General features: G+C 35.8%; 3 protein-coding genes and 1 non-coding gene across 5 annotated transcripts; 2 read left to right on the forward strand and 2 right to left on the reverse strand.

Annotated features, from left to right (window-relative positions):
* Positions 1–386: 386 nt before the first annotated feature.
* On the reverse strand, positions 387–7,974 carry LOC103989589 (CBBY-like protein). 2 transcript variants are annotated; one of them, XM_065114540.1, is made up of 11 exons: positions 7,596–7,974; positions 7,039–7,088; positions 6,730–6,793; positions 6,417–6,465; positions 5,749–5,817; positions 5,245–5,306; positions 3,825–3,875; positions 2,565–2,719; positions 2,387–2,471; positions 1,612–1,755; positions 387–788 (listed from the first exon to the last, which is right to left on the reverse strand). In XM_065114540.1, the coding sequence occupies exons 1-11, from the start codon at positions 7,952–7,954 to the stop codon at positions 686–688; spliced, it is 1,191 nt and encodes a 396-aa protein (XP_064970612.1). In that variant the 5' UTR covers positions 7,955–7,974; the 3' UTR covers positions 387–685. The 2 variants fall into 2 exon arrangements, with proteins under 2 accessions (XP_064970612.1, XP_009406748.2); XM_009408473.3 differs by having other exon boundaries at positions 3,821–3,901; positions 7,596–7,972.
* Positions 7,975–8,328: 354 nt separating this feature from the next.
* On the reverse strand, positions 8,329–10,061 carry LOC135613698 (transcription factor JUNGBRUNNEN 1-like). Its single transcript, XM_065110737.1, has 3 exons — positions 9,774–10,061; positions 9,219–9,502; positions 8,329–9,128 (listed from the first exon to the last, which is right to left on the reverse strand). The coding sequence occupies exons 1-3, from the start codon at positions 9,979–9,981 to the stop codon at positions 8,727–8,729; spliced, it is 894 nt and encodes a 297-aa protein (XP_064966809.1). The 5' UTR covers positions 9,982–10,061; the 3' UTR covers positions 8,329–8,726.
* A 5,077-nt stretch (positions 10,062–15,138) lies between these two features.
* On the forward strand, positions 15,139–15,212 carry TRNAE-UUC (transfer RNA glutamic acid (anticodon UUC)). Its single transcript has one exon. It is a non-coding gene; the product is annotated as a tRNA-Glu (tRNA).
* Positions 15,213–18,263: 3,051 nt separating this feature from the next.
* LOC135613699 (ras-related protein Rab5A-like) lies at positions 18,264–22,570 on the forward strand. Its single transcript, XM_065110738.1, has 7 exons — positions 18,264–18,462; positions 18,928–19,005; positions 19,105–19,272; positions 20,259–20,307; positions 20,942–21,015; positions 21,870–21,963; positions 22,346–22,570. The coding sequence occupies exons 1-7, from the start codon at positions 18,421–18,423 to the stop codon at positions 22,453–22,455; spliced, it is 615 nt and encodes a 204-aa protein (XP_064966810.1). The 5' UTR covers positions 18,264–18,420; the 3' UTR covers positions 22,456–22,570.

Consider the following 22,570-nt stretch of genomic DNA (forward strand, 5'->3'; position numbering starts at 1 on the left):
CATCTAGGGATGTGTCCAATATTTTTCGGTGCATCCAAAACCGACCATGATATGTCCACGAAAAAGCCATCCACCATGTAACGTAATTAAATCATCCACCAAAGATATTATATTCCAACACCCTCCACCGAGAACGTAGTGTTTGGACATTTGTGACGTAGTTAAATCATTCACCAAAAATATTATATTAGGACACCCTCCACCAAGAACACAATGTTTTGACATCCTTGGTATGTCGAAACATAATTAGGTGACAGATGATAAGAGAGGGATCCAACACAATATCTCTTACCGAATTCCGTCATCTCCCGAAAAACAAAAATGTGCTAGGGGCGTTGACAAAACCAAAGTTAGCTTCCTGTCCCAACAACAGCTCCAACAATCGGTTAACATTACTTGTAGCAGCAATGTAATTAGTACTTGAGGTAATAATACATCTTCTATGTAAACCAAAGTCTGAAGCATTATAATAATAATAATAATTATTATTATTATTATATTATGTATCTTCTATGTTCTGCTGTTGAAAGAATGTCCTATAGGAAAAAGAAGGTGCACACGTGCGAAAAGATGTCTTGTACTAAACAACACATTGATTGGACCTCACATCAGGGGCCCCAGGCAGAGAACCCTCCTGCCCTGCCCAGGTCAGGGTTTTTGTGCGTAGACGAGTCTCTCGATTCACCTACGACCACTTCTTGCGGCGCAGCTTAGAGAGAGTTAGATCCGCTCCACCAAATGCATCCATAACAGCCTTTGCTGACCGGAATTCAGCTCTAGCTGTGGCGCTGAAATAACAAACGGCACAACAATTCACTAAACAAGCACATGCACGTTGTTGTTGATACGCATTATGCAGGAAAAAGCAAGCTATGATTAACTAACTGGTAACATGTCAAATAAAAGATGGTTTGGATATAGGTTGGCTACTGGTCGGCAGATCAGAGAGATTCTTATACAATCCACTAATCAACTGAAAAGTATGATTGGAACAGTACAAACCGAAAAACTTCATCTAGTTGAGAAAAATATAAGCAATTGACAGGTGCTAAATGCTATTTAGCATGCTGATGTGGCTCAATGACAGGCATACCTTCAATGCATTTTATACATTTGAAAGGGCAGCCTGGTGCACAGGCCTCATGTCAATGCAATGTATTTATAAAAATAAAATAGCATAACTGCATGGCCATTATTCGGTCATAACTAGCATAAATTACATAGTCATGCTAAAAGGCACTTCTTGGTAATTGCATATCTTGCATGCTTTATTGTTTTCGAGTGGCAAGTGCAATGTTTTGGTCTGATGACTCTAATTAAATTACTCATCCCTCGGACCATCAAACTTGTAACTGATCTTACCAACTGTCGGTAAGAAAAACATCAATAATCACTTGAATGCCCATATTCTTCCTTTCAATAAACTATTTACAATATTTTTATCAGTATTTATTATTATTTTTTAATCTTTAGATTAACCTCGACCTTTTGTTTTTTATTTTACATAGCTGATCACAGTACCCCAACGTAGGTTAAATGGAGTAAGAAATGGTAGTAACTAAATGAACCCATCGGAAAAACTTACACAAACCACCAGAAATGGATCCTTACCCGCTTCGGATAACAACACAAGGCATTCCTATTCGCTCAGCCCCATAGACACCAGATTGGCTTCCCGCTATCAGCACACAGTTGTCCACAGGTAAACCTGTATATTCAGCTCCAGCTCGCAATGTTACAATTATGTTCTCCAAGCTGCATCAAGTAATTCAGCCAAAATATGAGATGTAAAAAATTTCTATTTTTTTCCTTAACCACAAAAATACAAATTAAAATAGTACATTTTTATAGTTTACCCCAAATCTTAAATTTATGCATCTCAAATGAAAAGCATCAAATCACAAAGTAACATCTATCCAAATCAACCTTTTTGAGAGGAAAACAACCTACCATTGAGACAAACAAGGAAAAGCAATTTTTGGTCAGGAATGCAACAGTGAAATACGGCAAGATGCATCAGAAATAGAGATTCTTGTTTTCTTTTTTTTTTAAATGAGAAAAGTGGGATCATTTTTAAGGGAAGCATGTGAAGTACCAAGATTGCCTACTCTAGGAATCATTCTTAAGGGAAAGCATGTGGCCTTGCTCACACTATTTAAATATATGGAAAGCATTAATCTATCCTCTATGTTCCAAGTTACACCCTCATCGCCCTCTTCTATTGACCATCAAATACTAGAAGAACAAGAAAAACTAAAACATGATAGATCATCAGCACTTGGCATCAATTTATATAGTTGAAAAATACTAATGCATCATAGATAAAATCAACAAAAAACAACAACTGTAGAGAATGCCTGAAAAAATTGATAGGAGAATTACAAACCTTTCAGGCGAACTGATATCTATATCAACACTTAGTTTCAAAATGGATGCAACATCCTGTGCAATCCTTTGCTTCTCCATCGTAGCTGCTTAACATTACTCAAATTACTAAATTTTTCCCACGATGATACTACTGTTAAAAATTAGGTCTAGTAGAAGATCCATGTTCAATTTTTCACCTGCTTTCTGTACTTCTTTGGCAAGTAACTCCTCCAAGCTAGATGACACTCCTTTCCCTAGAACAAGTTGCCCATACAAACTTTCTTTCACTTCTTCCTTACCAACTATTTTCACTTTGGACAACCGTTCTTGGCCCAGTTTTTCAATAATAGACCTGCAAGTTGAACAAGACATTTAAATTAATTTCTACAGAATCTTCAAAAATCCAAACAGAAAGTAGAGAAAAATCAACATATTTATATATTTTTCTTAAATCCCCATGTATTTGCTCAAGATGAAAATACTTCTACATTAAGTGTCTTGAATGCATTAATAATAACATTATGATAAGTAAAATCAAGCCAAAATTCTCCTCCATTAGCTTTATAATGTCAGATCCTGACATTCTTAAAATTTCTTCAGAAGATGATATGTTTAACAAACTTAATTAACATCTCAAGGGACATAGGGGCTCTCAGGTAAGGGGAAATTAACAATTCTCTCCAAAATAGCATATCATAGATTCCACAAATAACAGTCTACAACCGAAAAAAGTCCGGACAGAGGCAACGTTGATCAATACGGCCACATCATTCAAGTGCAATAACAGAGAATTAACATTAAGTAGGCACCACAAGCTTCTGTTTCATTTTAGGTAAATTTAGATACATGGATGCATCTTCTTAAATCATATACTTCCATATATTTGGTCTGGTGGATGCTGGAAACTTAAGATAGTGATAACTCGTGAAGCATGTTTACGAATATGGGATACAGATACGAAACGTTACAGATACATTGACATGTCAAATTTTGAAAAAAAAAATGAGATACAACATAAATACAATAATAAAAAAATTCATATATATATTGATAATTCATACATATAGGTTATATATATATATATATATATATATATATATATATATATATATATATATATATATATATATATAATAGCAAGTCATTCCCCAACTAGAAACAAACCTATCCATCATGAAAGGAATTATCTTTAATAGCACAACATTTCAAGAATATAGAGATCAAAATAATTTATAATGAATATACAGAGTTCATTCTTTTAATATCAATTAATCATAATTCTTTAGTACTTCCCATATTTGTTTCACATGAATACAACTTTTCTGGTTGATCAGTTCAGTCAATTCAATTGCAAACATCATTATCAACTCATGTATATATGACTAATATTAATAAGACCATCTACAACCTAAGGCGTCTTATAACAAAATGAACAACAGAAATGTCAACAAACCTGCCTGCTTTGTCCCCATATTTGCTGTAGGCTATCAACAGGGCAACAGGTAAACCTTCATTAAGTGCATCATCAATAAAACTACCAGTCACAATATAAAATGATCAACTAAATATCCAATAATTAGAATGAAAATTGCACTAAGAAAAAATAAAAAAGCAACAAATACTATAAATATATGACCATAAGAGCAATCTCAATCCTTGAGGTGTGAAATCAAAGGAAGCAAGATTTTGATTGGCATACAAGTAGTTAAACATGAGTAATACCATCTAAATTGCCTAAAAAAAGAAAAACAAGTTGCCAAAGCGCTTTCTACTTTGTCACAGATGCATGGCTCAAATGTCTTCCGGATGCTTTGCTATGGGCATCTAAGCTGGACTTAATCAGTATACAAAATCAATGTTAGGAGATTTGCATGTGTTTCCAATGGCTGCAAATGTCAAATTTCTTTCCCTTAAAATGTAAGAGTAAGAAACATTTTAATAATTAAAACTGAAAATAAGAAATCTCCTCTTTTTTTGTGTAACAGCAAAAGGTTACTATATTCTTGGGTAGTCATTACACCCAAGTCACTGGTTTTTAAGAAGCTTTTTATCCTATAAGCCATACACATATATCTTGAAGATTCTCAAGGAAAAGTGCTAGGACCATTAAGCTCACAATCCATAATCTCAAGTAAAAATAGCAGGTGGATAAGTGTTACAAAATAGCACAAAGTAACTAATGGTGTACAATACGTTACCTTGCATTTCCATAAAAAAAACAAAACAAAGATCTTTAGTGGCAATCCTAAAATTCCTAGGGATCCATAGAACATCCTGTGATTGTTCACTTTTCATGTACTTCATAAATTCTGGTGTCCAGCCTTCCAATGACCATTAAGTTTGAAAAGATCTTAGCATTACATTTAATTATGACAAAAGGAATTAAATCATTAAAGTAGAAAAAAAGCTAAAATTTTCTCATTCATGATTCAACCTTTATCTACCTCAATTAACTTCTACAAAACATAGACTGAAAACATCACTTAATATAAAAATCTTATTACTCCAGAGTTACCAAAATTATACTGAATAATAAATCACCATCGTATATGGCCATATCAAATTGTATCAATGAGTACTTATGAGTATATACCCCTACTGAAACCAAGATATATGGTCTCATATGGTCCTTAACCAGAAGGGAAAATACTGATAATTAAGTACAGATCTAGTCAGTATTTAAAACGTAGCTCAAAACTATATTGAAGATTCAGAAAAGCCTACAGAAAAACACCACAACTACCAGTTTGAAGAAAAACTGAATCCAACACTGATGCCACAAAATCATGTAAGTACACAGCGTGAACAATTGCTCTGATAAAAATATCATGACACATTCTTGAAGGTAATAGGAAGATAAAAATACATTAAACTTACTTCTCAACCCCAGGTCGCAAAGTTAAGCTGCTTGAGGTAGAAAAATCTTCCAAAGCTTTTTGCTGCAAAGATTATGCACATAGTTCTCTATTGAAGGCCAAAAGGACAATCATATAAATCTAGATGCAAACTACTGCAAGCAAAGACTATTAGCTATGGTAAGGTTTATTCAAAAGTTCAACAAGTTGTCTCAAATATCAACTAGGAAAAAAAAATCTACAATAAGGAGAGGAAAACTCAGGTTAAATTTCCATCTCCGGGAAAAAACCATCTGCAGCATCTGATATTGAACTACATATCAAAATTTACTCCACAAGAGAGAGTTTTCCAGTTGGCACCCTAAATGGCTTAGAGGATAAAATTTCAGTCTCTCTCGGAACATTATACACTGTCACTTCAGACTAACGATATGCACATGCTCATTCTCTAAACCAAAGCAGTTCCCAGAATGGCTGCATGTTTGAAACATCCATGAAAAAAAAAAGTGCTGGGGCAAGTAACTACCTTTTCACGTAAAACTCTTTTCATGAATGCTTCTTTTTCATTTGTAGGCAATGAAGCAGGCCAGCCAATCTACACAAAATAACAGGAAAGGCTCAAGGTACAAGAACCATTCACAATACAAGCAAATGAACTCAGATTTTATCTTGTCAAATTACTCCAACTGGTTAACTCATGTTTCACATGACACATTCTACACTAAGAAAAGAAATGAACAACATTAACAATAATAAAGTTGTAAAATCTCAACTATTTGTGTTGGTTGCATGGATCTTTTGCCATCGTTGAGACCTTAATTTGATATTTCATAATTAATTCTTTGAAAAAAGACAAAAGACTTAATTTGATATTTGGAAGGGTCAGTATACAGACCTTCCACATTTAACAACATTTCAACTCTCTACATGGACTTAATCTCATTTTAACACTGCCGCTTTTGCAACAATCCAAAATAGACAATGCAATCCAGAAGTGCCTCTCGTAACTTTAAAACATCAACTATATAACTGAAATAGAATGCCTGAAAATGAAACCTTCATACTAAAAAGAAAAATATCCGAGCATAGCAGGAGGCCATTTAATATCAAGTTCCCTTCTGCCTCTCTACTTATGCGCATTAGCAGTATGAAGCTATTAAATAAATCACAAAATCAATTTAGTAAAAAGAGTACCCTGTTGAAAAATAAGATCAACATCCGTTCTTCATCACCAGCAGCCTTCCTGAAACAATGATATGTTATCTTCATGCCATTGAAAAACACTGAGTCATACATTAATGGGCAAAGTTTCATCAACATCTGGGACTTACAACAGAAAATATATATTAAAAAATCCAAGAAAGAAAAATTAATCTGATACAGTGTTTAAATAAATCATTTCACAAAAAACTAGAAGAAGAAACAACAGAAAGTATATAAGAAAATCATCACATTAAAAGTTCCATCTTGATCAATTTAAAAGCATGCTCCAATTCATTTCACGCACCTACTCAGATCAGCATATATCGGTTCTGTCCAATTAGCACAATCCAGCCCAAGTTTCTGAAATGCTGATTGTAGTTAAACCAAAAAAAAAAAAAACAGGTACATGTTAATAACTTCAGTGGATCTCAGCATTATTACATTCTAGAATGGTTATTTATAAAAAAGAAAGTATTCAGAGGGTTACTTTTCAAGAAGGAAAAGGCATAGACCAATAGATACACCAGGAGACCAAAATTTAAAAAAAAATGGTAAAGAACAGCAGAAATGAAAATGTTTACAGGTACACATTGTAATAATTCAGAAGCCGCACCTACATTAAACGCTTGCCGATTTCCTAAACGATATATGTCTGCAATAACCCTGGTAGAAGAAATATGTCAAACAAATTCAGTATTAATAACAATGTACCTAAGCAAAATATATGGATTTCTATTTGAGAAGATTTCTATTTTAGTATCATATATTTCTTTAATTTAAAAGAACCATAACATGCCACCAAAAACCTTGACAAGCAAAATCCCCTTCAGCTTAAGGAAGTTGATATCAATGATAAGATTTAGATTATATAAACCTTCTTCTATCAGCTACCTTCTTCAACCTTCCCACAAAACTAATATCAACGTGCCACCAGGAACTATCACCAAGAAATTTCTATACTGGTATCTGACAACCAAGAATCATCATTACCATTTATTTTTACTAAGATAAATCAAAGTCCCAGAATTCAAACTAAAAAAGAAATGGGACATAATTCGAAAGCATCTCAACTCCTCAATCCGTGCCGTAAAGAAAGACATGTAAATACCATGACATCATTCGATTAAATTAGAAACCACGCAAAAGCGAAGAGCAGAGGTAAACCCTAACCCTTCGACTTCAAGAAGAAGAGCGAGGTCCTGCGCCGGCTTCGAATCTTGGAGATCGGACGAGGAGAAGCGACGGGAAGACGAAAATCGGGGCGATTTGGCGTTCTTGAAGGTGGGAAAACCGACGGAGCCCCTGCAGAAGCCGGCAACGCAGGGAAGCGGAGGCGGCGGAGAAGGAGACGGGTTCTTGGGGACATCGTGCCAGGCGACGGGCGAGCCGGGGAGGGAACCGCTAAGAACGAGGCATCGGGCGACGGCGGCCGCGGCCATCGGCCGCGGTGGGAAGGGGGGATCGCAGGAGAAAGGAAGGGGGAAGGAGAGACGCAGATTGATCCGTGAAGCAGCGACGGCGTCTCTCATCCCCTTTCGTACGCGCCTCATATCGAACGCTGAGAAGACACCCGACTTAATCACCGCCACGAGTACGTGGCGAACATCGAAGCTTGGAAACGGTGGTCTTGATGATGCTCGCCAACACCGTCTGATGACGGTGGAGAAGTTTGAAAAGACGTATTTAACCCTCAGAGAAAAGACGTATTTCTCCGCTGCTCCCTATTTCGAAGTTTGAAAAGATCGTTCCATGAGTTGTTGGAAAAAGATAAGGGTAATATTGGTAATTTATAAATTATAAAGAATAAATTATATTTTATTATTTATTTAGGAGTTGTCAAAGGGGTTATCAATAGAAAAAGGAAAAGGTGGATCACATGACACTTAAAAGAATTTTTTTGGAGTGGCGAGAATAATGTATATCATCAATACTTAATCCAATAGCGTGTTTGACACTTCAAGATTACAATTGGTGGATCACATGACAGCAAAACTCCATTACGTAGAACGAGAAAAGTTTGATGAGAAACATCTCTTACTGACGAAGAACAAAAGAAACATTAATTATATAAAAGGAGAGTGAAGAAAGGTTAAACTGCATTTCTATACCAACAGTATTGTATCTTTCACTCGTTCAGGTTTAGCAAACTGATTGAGTATTGTTTTGCAGGTATCATCAGATCAATCGTCCCAATAAAACAAGCAGCTCCGTATGCTATTCCCCAGTCTTCGGTAAGATCACAAGGAATCGTCATCCAGTCACTCTCTGTGTTCCTTGTTTCGATGATCTCTGGTCTTCACTTCAAGTGTATCTACAACAAGAGGCCATGTCTTGGTCTGTCATGGACTCCATGATCCTCCCAAGCTCATCCCAGTTGCCATCTCCGAAGATGTCATTCACGTTAGGACTCGACGCTACGTCGGAGCGCAACGCGGCCATGGGAGCTTGTGCTATCGAGTTCCATTGGCTTCCATACATTTGCTCCCCCTCAGCGTAGCAGTTGCTAACGTACATCACTCCTCCCTGAAGGTAGCTTGAGGCGGCGAAGAACATGGTCTCGTTTCCACTGTCGGATTCGAAGCTGCTAGTTTTCGAACTCGAATCAGCTTGGGTTTTGGTGTTATTTGATTCTTTCCACTTTGGTGGGCTTTTTCTGTGACAGACGCCATTTCTTTTCAAGATTCGACATATCGTCCATACTTCCTGTTACGAATTCGCATTATTGTTTTCAGGATGCAATCTACTGCATGCAGCACTGAGGGAGGGAGGGAGAGAGAGAGAGAGGAGTCTCACCGCTTCTTGCATGCTGAGACTGGTGTTGCTGGTGTTCTTGGAAGGAAGGCGGAACTCGTGCATCATCCATTCGGTCTTGGTGCCCTTGCCTGCGCTTCCTTTGTAGTAGACGAGGGACTTCTTGAGGCCGATGCAGTCGCCGGTATCGGAACAGACCGGCCGGTCGATACCGGTGGCCTTCCAGAATCCGGATCTGGTGACCCTGTTAGGCCGTATGCTGTTCCTGTACTTCCGACCCCTCAAGCAAAAGAAGTACCTTTCCTTCTCTCCAGCAGATATGACCTCTGCAAGTTAACAACAACAAGCATTGTGATCAGCAACTTACTTGCTGCAACTCTAAAAGCGAATGCTTTTGTGTTTCTTATGAAACATGAGCTTAATTAGTTTCAGGAAAATTCTCAAAGCCAAGTCAAACATCTCTTCCTCCTCTCTCTTCCAATAGGAATGACATAACACAATCGACACCATTCGATTTATGAGTTGTTTGGATTGGTATAGTTGTTTTGAGAAGGGAAAATGAATAAGGTAGAGATCAAGCAAGGGAAGCAAACTTACTTGGAAGATCCCATGGATCATGTTTGTAGATGTCTATCTCTTTGATGATCTCTATGCTGAAACCCTTCTTCTCCACCTTCCTCCGCAGATAGAACCCCACAAGCTCTTCATCCGTGGGATGAAACCGGAATCCCGGAAGCACCACATCCTCCTCCTCCTCCTCTACTGCCACCTGCTGCTCTCCACTCGCCTCCCTCCTCTCCTCCATGGTCACCCTTACGTCTTCTTCCCTCCTCTCCCCCTTATCCGAACGTTTTAGGTGCGTACAAAGGAAGATTTTCTCTCAATTTGCTTGTAAATGTGAAGTTATATGCAAGTGAGAGGGAACTCTTTGACAGATGGATGCGGTCGTAGTTAACCTCGGTCAAGCATCACCTTTGATCGATCTCTCTCTCTCTCTCTCTCTCTCTCTCTCTATCTATCTATCTATCTACATTCATTCCTTCCTCCTGACTTCTTCCGAGCACATTAATTGCAACGTCACAAACGTCCAATAAATCGTCTCGCTCGTCAATATAGATTGCGTGGGCTTTGACAAGATGATAGGATTGCAGCCGTGAGATCTGCATGCAAGTGGAAGTTTAAGCTATCCGTAACATGATCTGCAAGTCTTCTCACCGTCGTTCTTTTAGCAGCAGATAAAGAACATTATATTTTGTGTAGTTTCCTTCCAGCAGCCACGCGAAATTAGAATCGTACAAAATAAGTCGGAGAAGTTTCAATCCATGTTTTCTTCGAAGTCTGCTTGGATTCTTGTTTCCCCTTCCCATTACACAGGTTTATGAAGACGAGATGCTATTATTGCATCAGCAAGATTAGAATTACCTTCAACAAAATGACGTGCAGAATGAGACGGCTAATGGCAAATCAACAGATTGATGTGTGCGTCTGTTCTTTGTATGACTTCTGCAAAGGTGAGGATGACATGAATGATCGACATGTGCTCAAGACTTTCTTGTGGACAAAGACAAAAGACATTAATTCTCTGACTCAAAATCATCATATACTTTGTATCATCTTTTTTTCACTCTAATCTAACTACGAACATCCAAAAAGAAAGTACAAAAAAGAGAAAATTAGATGCATAATCATATCGGAAAGACATAAATGTCATAGGTTTTTACATAGATAAATCATGTCTGAGGTTGGAATAGCCTTTTAATATGACCACCAATCTCCATCAGTAGCATCATTTTTGCTGACAAGTTCTTCCACACATATTCTGGTATAAATTATCACTAACACAAAAATCAAACACCAACGAAAACGTAAGAGTTTCCACATCAATTCTACTCTGAGTTTTCACTGCTCACCTCAAAAATGTAAATTGCTTATTGCTAATTAGTCGCTGATGGAATCGATGTTGAGCGAGAAGGTGACACTTTGAAGTCACAGGTGATACTTGCGTACTGCCAAAGTAGTAGTCGGTGTCATTGGACTATTGGTTGAAACTGTGGAGATTGGATTTCTTTTGTTGTTTTTGTTATGCATGGCTGTTGTTTGTGATCTATTCTCTGTTTATTTTGGCTCTTTTCATCACATTCAACTCTGTGGAATCAAACTCATGAGGTCTTAGCTTCTAATTTTCTGCAAAATGAAAGAAAAAGACACAGAGAAGTGATGTCATTTTGACAGTAGCAGCCCTCGTGATGAAGGAAATTTAATTTCCTTCCTGCACTTTGACTTCCCTTCAACTTCAAACCTGTCCATCAAAAATATAGATGCAATGCATGGCAGGATGTTTGTTTTACAACCATACACATATTGGTTAATTATATTCGTAAAAATAAAGATAATAATGTAAATCAAGAAGTATCTTAAAATTCATATATCCATATATTAATTCATATGAATTTGTCATTCGTGTCAATATTCTGAATCGTAGTAAGTATTTTATTAAAAAAATTAATATATCATGTAAGTTAATGATGAGATATCATGTAAAGAAAATGATAATCAAATCATGATATGGACTAATGAGATAATTAGTCTATTAATTTTTTTAATTTAAATTATAAATCAAAATATTTAAATTAAAATTGATAATTGTATACATTAGATTTTCATAAGTCAATCTTAATCTTGTTCACTTTTGATATGAGACTGACTAGAACGTTACAATCTCATACCGTTTCCCCTTAAATCTTTGTGATTTCAAGATTGACTTAGCTGATTCAATGATTGATGAAATGTAGATAAGCCCATAGCTGATGAACTCCAAACTTTTCTGGTTCCATGGTTATAAAGACCAATATCAAGTTTGATGATTCAAAGGAAACTCTCTCTCTCTCTCTCTCTCTATTCCACTCTGATCATTATTGACCAGAAGACCTGCCTGCTATAAATTTTGGGCAGCCAAGCAACCTAAACTTTGCCATGACTTGAGTTTAATGCAGACAATGGGGCAAGCGAGATTGATTCTCAAGTGTTTTTTGTTTCTTCACCCCATTTTTGATCCTTGTTTTGGACAGATTACTACTTTGTCATCAAGTCAGTCAAACGCCATCCTTTTAGACCATGGTAAATTTTATCGCCAACATGTAAGTTCATCTTCTGACTGTTGCTGCTGAACTTAGTCTATAAAGACTAATGAAGTTCATATATTTCAGGATTGTGATGGAACATAATTCTTTATGTTTTACTTATGGTCAACGAAATATTCTTCCAATCATTTTTAATTTCGAAAATATTATCCATTATGATCACCCTTATCGATAATTAATGGCGTTCATATGCATATTTAGGACTTCAAATCTAGAAGATAAGTAACAATTACTGATGCTATTTGATTCTATGTGCTATAAAATAATAGTTATAATGATAATTATAATCACCATCGTTGTTGTCATCTTCCTCTTTCTTCTTTCCGAGATTCTCGAGTAGCTGCGGCGGAATACAAGCATCGAGAAATATAATAGCCATTGAAATATACCCCACATTTACGCTTTCCGATGCATCTCACTCTTTGTGCCATTCATATCTCTATTCATGCACACCAACCATTTGACATCAGTTATCGGCTGGCTATTCATGTCGTGAACGATCCTGCAATGCAGGTTATTGGACATAGATTTGCAAAATATAGAGTGGAGACGAAGCTTAGATGCATAATAAACACAAATCTGTGTCAAGAATCCCACTGATTAATCTTGACATACATGTATGTCATAGCTGGACATGAATGCTGAGGACATACTTTCGAAGATGTCATACATGTGGAATGCAAAATTTTGAATCCAAATAAAAGATAGACATAATAGTCATTAGTCGACTCTGTTTTGTTGCACAAGTAGCAGACTGATTGTTCTCGATCATCAAAATACACAAGTAGCAGACTGATTGTCATACTGATTGTTCATTCACCAAAAATAGAACTTGAAGGTGCCGGTTAACTTAGCTATTAAAGACTTTGACAGCTTATTACAAGATCTTGGACTCGAATCCCACATTCGTCGCTTATCTTTACAACAACAACAAAAAACACACTTTATTTGAAGGTGCGGTTTTGACACCTTCAAAAATTAAAGGGACTCCTTCAAATGATAAAAATACTAATTTTACATGAAACTTCAAATTATGCCATTAATTTAATCGAATCCTCTCAATGTATCAACCAACATATCGTTTGCTTCATTGATCTGGGAAGCAAGGTAATGGCTTCCTCCACTATCAGGATGGTTAGCTACCATCACTCTTCTATGAACTTGATCTTGTCAAATTGAGCATGCTCTCTTAAACAGGAACAACAGGGAGAGCTTCAAATGCCTGAATCAAATATCTACCTCCCATCACAGCCGCAGCCACAGCCACCGATAGACTTGCAACTATCGGAGTTGCCTGAAATAGTGACATTAAATTTTGTTTATGATTAATGTCAGCATCACAGAAATACCAATATACAAATAGTACTTTATGGCAACCATGAACTTAACCGTTAGATCCCTTCTATCAAACCACAGAGACTATGGATATACACTAGCTCACTAGTAATTTTGAAAGAATGAATCGGGAATAGGGCAAGCTTCTCCAGAAAAACTAGATACAATATTTTTCCTTCAGTTTAGAGTTCACTTATTCCAACATCGGCATAGCCTTTGCATGAAGGTTGTTATGTTTTGTTCTCAGTGATGACATGATTCATTGGCAAATGTAGGGGCGCTCTTCGGTTAAATTTAATTTAGTTGTCTCTGTAGAAGTCAATAGTTTAAGTTAGAAGGCAATGGTTAGAGTGAGAACAGAAAAATGTTCTCCATATGTTTTTGGAGCATCAAATGGTAACTCAATAGCTGAACACCAAGCTCTAGATAAAAGAATAAGGCACTCAGAATTGCTAAATTTACAAGACAGAACAAAATCAAATTCAACTCGCATTGTTAATTATCAAGGGAAATACTGAATCCCTCTGTTGAATGCTTCACCAGCATTAGGGAACAAAATTCTCAAGCAAATTTTTTGAGAAATTACTGACACTCAAGAGGCTGCATATCTAATGATTCTGCTTATGGAGTGAATGGTTCTTAGATCTTAGGATATTTTCTCACATCTTGATGGTGAATATAATGTGTTTCTGTGATACGGTAAATCCATCTATATCATCTCTAAATTATAAAAAAGGCAGCATTTCACAAAGAAACTTAACAAATCCCCCTTAAGAAAACATTAAGAAGAATGGTTATTGTGGTAAAAAAAATTTTATGATGGACAATATTGTTTAGACACCTAACATCATTCGGATCGATCACACCACATAAATACTTAAACTACGAGGTGAAAAAAAATTCCCAAAATCAGTTAACTCCTTTGTTTTCTTCTACGATCAGGCTATCAATAATCCAGAACCATAAAATACAATGTATCATACAAATATATAGTAATTGCAGGCTGTAACTTCTTCATGTCCTGGGAAAAAAAAGGGAGGGGGGGTGTCGGGGTCTGCAAAATCGATCAAAGAAGAGATATAATATCATTTACCATTGAGCTCCGGCTATTCCGAGATCCAAGCAATTCTGCAGCTGCATGCACCAGAAAAAGAAGGGTGAGAATTAGGTCATGTCAGGCCGAGTCAAAAGCTACAACCTTGAAAAGAAAGGAAGAAAAAGGATACGGGTCAATCAAATATAGGTCGAATTAATGGGAACCCAAGTCGAAGCGGCAAGGATTTAGGTTATCTGGGACTGGGATTGTCGAAGTCCAACTACCATCAAAGAAATTTGAGCGAGAGAGAAGATCGGAATAGGTTGGAAGATGAGCACCTACGACGATTTCGGAGGAAAGATTTCTCGTCTTCCGATTACAAATGTGAGTAGAGAGGGGGGGGGAGGGAGATTAATGTTTATATAGATTAATTTACGAAACCTTTCACCAATCCATTGTCGTCTAGTCCGGTTAGGATACCTGGCTTTCACCCAGGCGACCCGGGTTCAAATCCCGGCAATGGAAGAATATATATTTTTCTACTTAACTAATTATAAAAGAAAAAAATTATATATTAATCTTTATACTCATATATATCCATGAAAAATGTGAGGTTTATATATATGTCAGCATAAATTTTGATATATAATATTAGTATCTTGAATGTCACTGCCTTTAATGTTATTCGATTTAAAGAAGTATATAGAAAAATAAAATGTTTTTTTAGTATCCATAAATAAATTTTAAATATAATTATGTCGATTTGAGTTTTAATTAAAGTAGCTGATGAAGATTAATTTTAATGATATTATGTAAATTTTAATCTTCAAATCTATCAAGAGTTTTGCGCATGTTATGCTCATCTATGCTGTTTAACAATCATAAAGTACCAATAGTTATGATGTGATTGATAAAGAAACCATTTACAAGTATCTTGACGAGATCAAAAGAGTCCCTTTTACGTGTAAAGAAGCATTCGATTTTATTATTAAATCAAATTTAAATTGTTCGATGCTTAAAAGAAGATTCAAAGTTAATCAGGATTTATTTTCACATTCATCATATGCTGTGGCATTGAAAAGAGGTTTCGAATGGATAGTGTGCAAAAGAAACGTTTTGATCGTTGATATATGAAAATGACATTGATTATCTGTTGACATGTCATGTCCACTTAGTTGACTCATCGTGCCCACTTGGCTGACTTGTCTAACACAGTTTAGATGGGGATGTTGACGTTGACCGCCAAAGTAGTCATTACCCATAATTAAATCAACACATCTTTTATTATTTGATCATTTTTAAACATATTTTATAATAATCGAATCTCTTTAGGGCCGAATAATATAGTTATTATTTTTGTTGAATCTTTAACGACGAAATCAATTGGTAAATTATTTGATCAAATGAGAAAAATATGCAGGATTAACTACGGTAGTAATCAAGCTATAAAGCAAAACAAAGTGCTAGAGTAAAGATCGGGAGTTTGAGAGTTCGTCGGAAGTCCAAACGTTCGTCGAAAATTCTATCAGAATTGATCGGAAAGTCCAGGAGCTTACAAAAAAGCTCATCGAAACTCGCCAAGAAGATTGTCGTAAAGTCCAAGAGCTTACCGAGAGTACGTTGGAACATTACCGAGAGATCATCGGAAGTTCGCCGGAAAAAACCTAGACTAATCGAACTTGATTTTCTTAGTATATACCTTAAGAATCGTAGTTAGCATATAACTAGGATTAGATTTGAGAAGTAATCTCACTAACTCTGTTAGAGGCCAACTGGGCCCGTAATTGGATTGGTTTAAGCCAAGGCTCAACCAAGTTGCTGGACCCTATCTGACGATGGAATCGCCTAGGGAGTAGTCTCCCATGTGGTCTAGGCGATGGTATCGTCGATAATTATTACCTGTCAGGTGGTGGTACCGCCTGTCAAGCGATGGTACCACCAAAGCTCAATATCCAAGATTCTGTCAAGCGGTGGTACTACCCAGTACTAGCGATGATACCACTAGTACCCTGAAAATCCAGGATGAGACACGTTTTAATTCCAATTTTGAAATCACTATGGCCTATAAATACCCCCACCATTTTCTACGTGAAAGGGTAGCAAAGTGCAATTAAAGTGTGAAAAAACTTGAAGTGTTGGGGTGTTAAAATTATTATAAAAGTGAGAAGAGTCCTCCTCTTCCCTCTCTTTAGCTTTGTAATCATCCAAGACGAGGTGTGAGGCTTGTAAGGATTATCTCCTAAACCCGTGAAAAGGATAAAGCGTTGTAAAGAGGTGATTGGTCTTCACCTATTGAAGGAAGACTATTAGTGGACATCGGTGACCTCGACGGAAGAGGAATTGGAAGTAGATGTATGTTACAACGATCGAACCACTATATATTTCGGTGTGCTCATTTCCTTTATGCTTTTCATTACTGTCATTATTTTCTAAGTTAATTACTAGTTCATTTACTCTAAAGGCAAGTATTTTCTGAAATTAGTTTTAATAAAAATTTTTTGAAACGATGTAATTTTATCATTGTACTAATTCACCAACGTCGCTCTTGATCCTAACAATTTTGACCTATCGAGACATAATAAATAAAGTTTAATCGATGCCTAATAAATATGTGACGATTACATATCACCTAAAAAAATATTCTCATATTAGACCGATGGTTACAAGACCAACATATATAAAGTTCTCTCTCTAACTTGAATTCACTAAATTGTGCTTATATTGCTAGAATGTTTATGTATCTTTCGTCGATAATTAAAAAAATAAAATTAATTTAACTATCAAAATAGTCTTGAGAAATAATGAGATATAAATATTCTGAACCGAGATACAAGATATAAAGTATAAGTATTTTATACTCTCAAGTAATATTTTTCTTTATTCAGTCAAGCTTCTCTCCCTTTTTCCAAAGATGAGGAATACTCGAAAAGCAAAATAGGTTATATCAATTTTGTCATGTAGACTTGATGACCAAAATTAACTATATTGCATATAGACAAAAATTAATTTATATAATCCTCTTCTTAATATTGCATATAGACAAAGAAGGTGAATTAACTAATACTAATGAATCACTAGTTTTAGTTCAAAATCAATTATTACAATAATAATTTTGGATTAGTATTGATAGTAGTTAAATATATAATGTCTCCTTACTTTACTAATGTCTCTACTTTGTTTCACAGATATATATATATATATATATATATATATATATATATATATATATATATATATATATATATATATATATATATATATATGTTTGCTTGCAAAATGGAAACATTAAAAGAGCTATTGGTAAAAAAAAGAAAAAAAAAAAAAGAAAAGAAAGAGCTATAGGTACACCAAAATTTAGGGACGTCCATATTCTACCTTACCACCACGTCAGCCAGAGACACTTGATGACGTTGTCTAGGTGGCTCCATCTCTCCACCAATCAAAATTTAGGGTGCTCTTAAGGATAGACAACGTAGCGTAAACAAAAGATTTTGTCATTAAATCGACACACCATCAAGAAAACTAGTGAAGAATCCAACGGACCAGATTAAACGATCGAGGAGCGGTACCAGAAACATTTATATGTGCCGCAGGACTACTAGAACTCAACCTTACCGTATATATAGATGTCTCCACAACCACCAGCGTTTACGACTCCGCGATCGGCGCACCACAGAGGAAGAAGAAACGAATTCTTGCGGCGATACTTCTCCTGCTTCGAATCTTGAGAACGATGGCAACTACTGGACCCGGACAGATCAAGAAAGCGAAATTGGTAATATGTTTTGCAGATACGCATCATTTACCATTGATGCATTATTCAATTTGGTGTTATTCAAAATGCTTTCTTTTGGGTTACTATTGTTTTGATCGCTTTTATCCCTTCAATCTTCGAAACTAATCCTTTTATTCGCAGCTTACTGAGTCCAACTGAGTTTTCTTTTCAGGCATTTTAACTTAATCATTCGATGCGAGTAATAAAATTGGGATTTTGTCTAGTAGTTAAATCGGATTGCTTAGTTTTTGTTGGATATTGTAACGTACTGTTGATGTTAATGGCTCTGTAATTTTGGATAGCATTGATACAATGGCATTATATCTGTCCTCATGATCATGATTGTTTTGGCTGTCGTAGGTAGCGGTTTATGTGCTTCCCGCATATCCTTTGATTTTGTAGATTAACCCTTCAACCCTATGAAGTACAATCAGAGTAAGTTTTGTTTTATTGGTTCGTTATCAGGTTCTTCTTGGAGATGTGGGGACGGGAAAATCTAGCTTGGTACTGCGCTACTTGAAAGGCGAGTTTGTTGAATTCCAGGTTTGTGTTGTGTTTCCATGTGAGTCATATCGAGGAATTCAGGGTTTAAAGAAGAATTATGTAGTCTTGCCTTGTCACGTATGTGTCTATATTCTGCAGGAATCAACAATAGGCGCTGCATTCTTCACGCAGACAGTTGTAATCAATGATGAGACAGTGAGGTTTGAGATTTGGGATACAGCTGGGCAAGAGCGGTATCATTGCTTGGCTCCTATGTATTACAGAGGATCTGCAGCTGCCGTGGTTGTCTATGACATAACGAATCCGGTTAGTGAAATAGGATTATACTCTAAAAGTACTTGGCTTATTATGGTGCCGTTGCTCATGCATATATGAATATCGGCATCCAATGTTCTATACCTGAACTTGTGTAGGTGGCTATTGTTAACTGATGCAAGTTTCCTAATATTATTATCAACCCTGAGTGTAGAATGGAATGAAGCATACATGAGGGTGTATAAGATTCATAAGAGGAGAAAATTATGAGTTTGAGAAGGAAGAAAAAGGGGGGAAGTTATATCATTTCATTTGATTTTCTTAGATGAAAGATCAATAAATTTTCTGTAATAGGACAAGAATCTTTATTGGTGAATATGGTAATCTGGAATTATGTAATCGCAACTTCCTTTATGACACGATTTCCCTAGTTTGTATATCACAATTCTGACTTGAAAAATCTTTTGGATGATAATCTGCACAATTTTATTTCTGATCAGGCCTTTAATTTTGTGAATAATATTGGTATAGTGGGCATAGTCTGAAGGAAGGAGGTCATCCTTATTCATGAGGAGGATAATATTTTCCTTGCATATTTTGTTATGTTCTATTTTGTTGAGTGACAGCTTTAGTTAATTGATTCTTTCGTCATTATGTAAAAGTAGTTTCTTGTCTCCTAACTATGTAATTCATGATAATTCATGATCATCATGAATTAGAGAAAATGGGAATGAGAACTTAACCTCTTTTTTTTGGAATGCGAACTTAAATTGAAAAGCTTTTTTGGTTATGCCTTAATCTCTATAAATTTTGGAAGAATTTAGTGGTAGCGATTACAAAATACTAGTTTAAATACTGTTGATATAGAAGTGAACTAAAATGAGTATAATGTGGTACCATTGCATCATTTTTTGGGTTACATTCAAATTAAAGTACATCTGTTTTTCTGTAGTTGAAGGCCGATGAAAATGTGTGCTTTATGTATTCACTAAAGGTCCTTAAATTCTCTGTTAAAGATTCTGTTACTATTTTTACAGGCCACATTTTCTCGAGCAAAGAAGTGGGTTCAAGAACTTGAAACTCAAGGTAGCAACTTACATTTTTATTTTGGATAGTTAATACATTTGGATTTCTGATTCGTCAGGTTTGGATAGTTAACACAACTAGTTTTCCAATTTATCATTTGGTGAAATGTTGCCTTAATAGCTTTAATCATTTTCTTAATATATTCAGTTGGTCTTTTTGAAGGACCTTAAGTGCTTCTAATTGTTTTTGATTGACTGATCATAATTTACGTGCACAGGTGCACTTAGTTTCTGCTAGAAACAAATTTTTGTTTCGCCAGTATTAATAAGGGTCAGCAAGAACTTATGTACATGCTTATATTGTGCTTGGGCACCTCAGTAGTTGGTCTACTGGGTCTTTGATAGTTTTGTTACATTATCCAAACAATTCTTTAAACTAACATCTTCCATCTATCCTATGTGAGAGATCAGATTCTGGATCTTTTGACTTGATCATACTAATCTTCTATCGTCCTGATCAAGATAACTAAGCTTACATACGAAAGCAGAGCCTTTGATGAACCACAAGCACTGGATTTGTAGTGTTATTGTCGCTGTGTGATAGTGATATGAATAATCAACACGAATGCAGTGCCTATAAAGTTGTAGCAATTTCCACTTTGTTTAATTGATTTGAATGCTTTGTAATGTTTCAGGTAGCCGAAACACTATAATAGCTCTTGCTGGTAACAAAGCTGATTTGTTAGAGGCTAGACAGGTTTCTGCTGAGGTGAGTACTCTTGGTGGTTGCCTTCTGATTCTTAGAAATATGAATTTAGAATATTCATCACCGCTTCTCTTTTAATAGATCCAACCATTGATATGCTTTCAGTTCATTGGCCTTCTTTTTCTTTCTTGGATGGAAATGGACCAAGCGTTTCTTTCATTTGTCTCTGCTGTCTTACATTGTCTTAGATCTGTTAGGCCTATTACTTGAAAGGAGACACGCAAAAGCAGAGCTTTGCAACTTTAAATGTATCTAAAAACAATATTTGCAGAAAATGAAATTTAAAAAGAGAAGTAACAAAAAGTTGCATTAATAGCTTGAGGCTTCTCAGTGCATAATAATTTAGGAAACAAAAACTGAGGCTCAAGTTCAAGTAATAATATGTTGTGCTCCCAAATCAGTGATATACTAGACAGTGATATATGCCAACTTGAGCTTTTTAAATTGATAATGGTTTAACATTCAGTTTTTTCGTTTATTTAGTAGCATCTTTTAATGCTTAGTATAACAAAATTTAAATTAATCGATACCAAGAGGTTCAAATTTTGCTTAAGGATTAAATAAATTTTAACTTCTAATTTAAGCTGAGTCAACCCATGCTAAATTTTCCATAGTGATTGCAGATGTCAGTTAACAGTCAAGAATATCAAATTTTACCATTTCTCAATTTGTGCAATCATACCAGCACTAATGCACCCGATCTCATCATAAATCCGAAGTTAAACATGCTTGGTGAGAGTAGTACTAGGATAGGTGACACCTTGGGTGCCTGCTAACTTAGTGTTTTTATTTTAACTTGTATGCTGAAAACTTGCCTTTAGCATATATTACTAACAACACAATATACTTGATTGCAGGAAGCCCAAACCTATGCCGAGGATAATGGTCTTTTGTTCATGGAAACTTCTGCTAAAACGGCAATTAATGTTAATGACATATTCTATGAAATTGGTAAGTTCCTTTCTGAATGATCTAAAGGAAGAATAGTGGAGCTTTTGCATACTGTGGTCATCTGAGCATGTTCACATACTACACATTTCATGCACAAACTTATCCAATTTACAAAGTAGCTCCTTCTTGACTCTTGATCAAGAGTGCTGATACTCTTTGCTGCTTCCGCACACCATCATCGACTATATGTTGGGAGTTGCTGATTTTATTATATACTAAATTACTACTTCTTTTTTTTCAAATTGTGATTCATTTTAAATATATAAGATTATATATTCGAGAAACGGGCTGAAGTTTGCACTTCGGTCTTGTGGTAACGGTGGTTTGACATTTTTTGGGGCCTTGTAATTTCTCATGCTATTTTCTGTGGTTTTTGTTTCAGCAAAAAGAATAATCTACGGACAGCCAGTACAGAACCCTCATGGAATTCTTCTAGCTGATATATCAACCGAGAGACCGTCTACGGCGTCTTCCTACTGCTGCTCACAGTAAATACCACTGGTTTTTTCAGATTTTAACCAAAGAAATCACTTTTGGGGGTAGATAGTTGAATTATGTTTCGAGATAGAGTGTGGTAGAGGTTCCAATGACCCATTATTTATTGTAA

This window comes from Musa acuminata, chromosome BXJ2-6 (assembly GCF_036884655.1).
Source record: "Musa acuminata AAA Group cultivar baxijiao chromosome BXJ2-6, Cavendish_Baxijiao_AAA, whole genome shotgun sequence".
Classification (NCBI taxonomy): domain Eukaryota; kingdom Viridiplantae; phylum Streptophyta; class Magnoliopsida; order Zingiberales; family Musaceae; genus Musa; species Musa acuminata.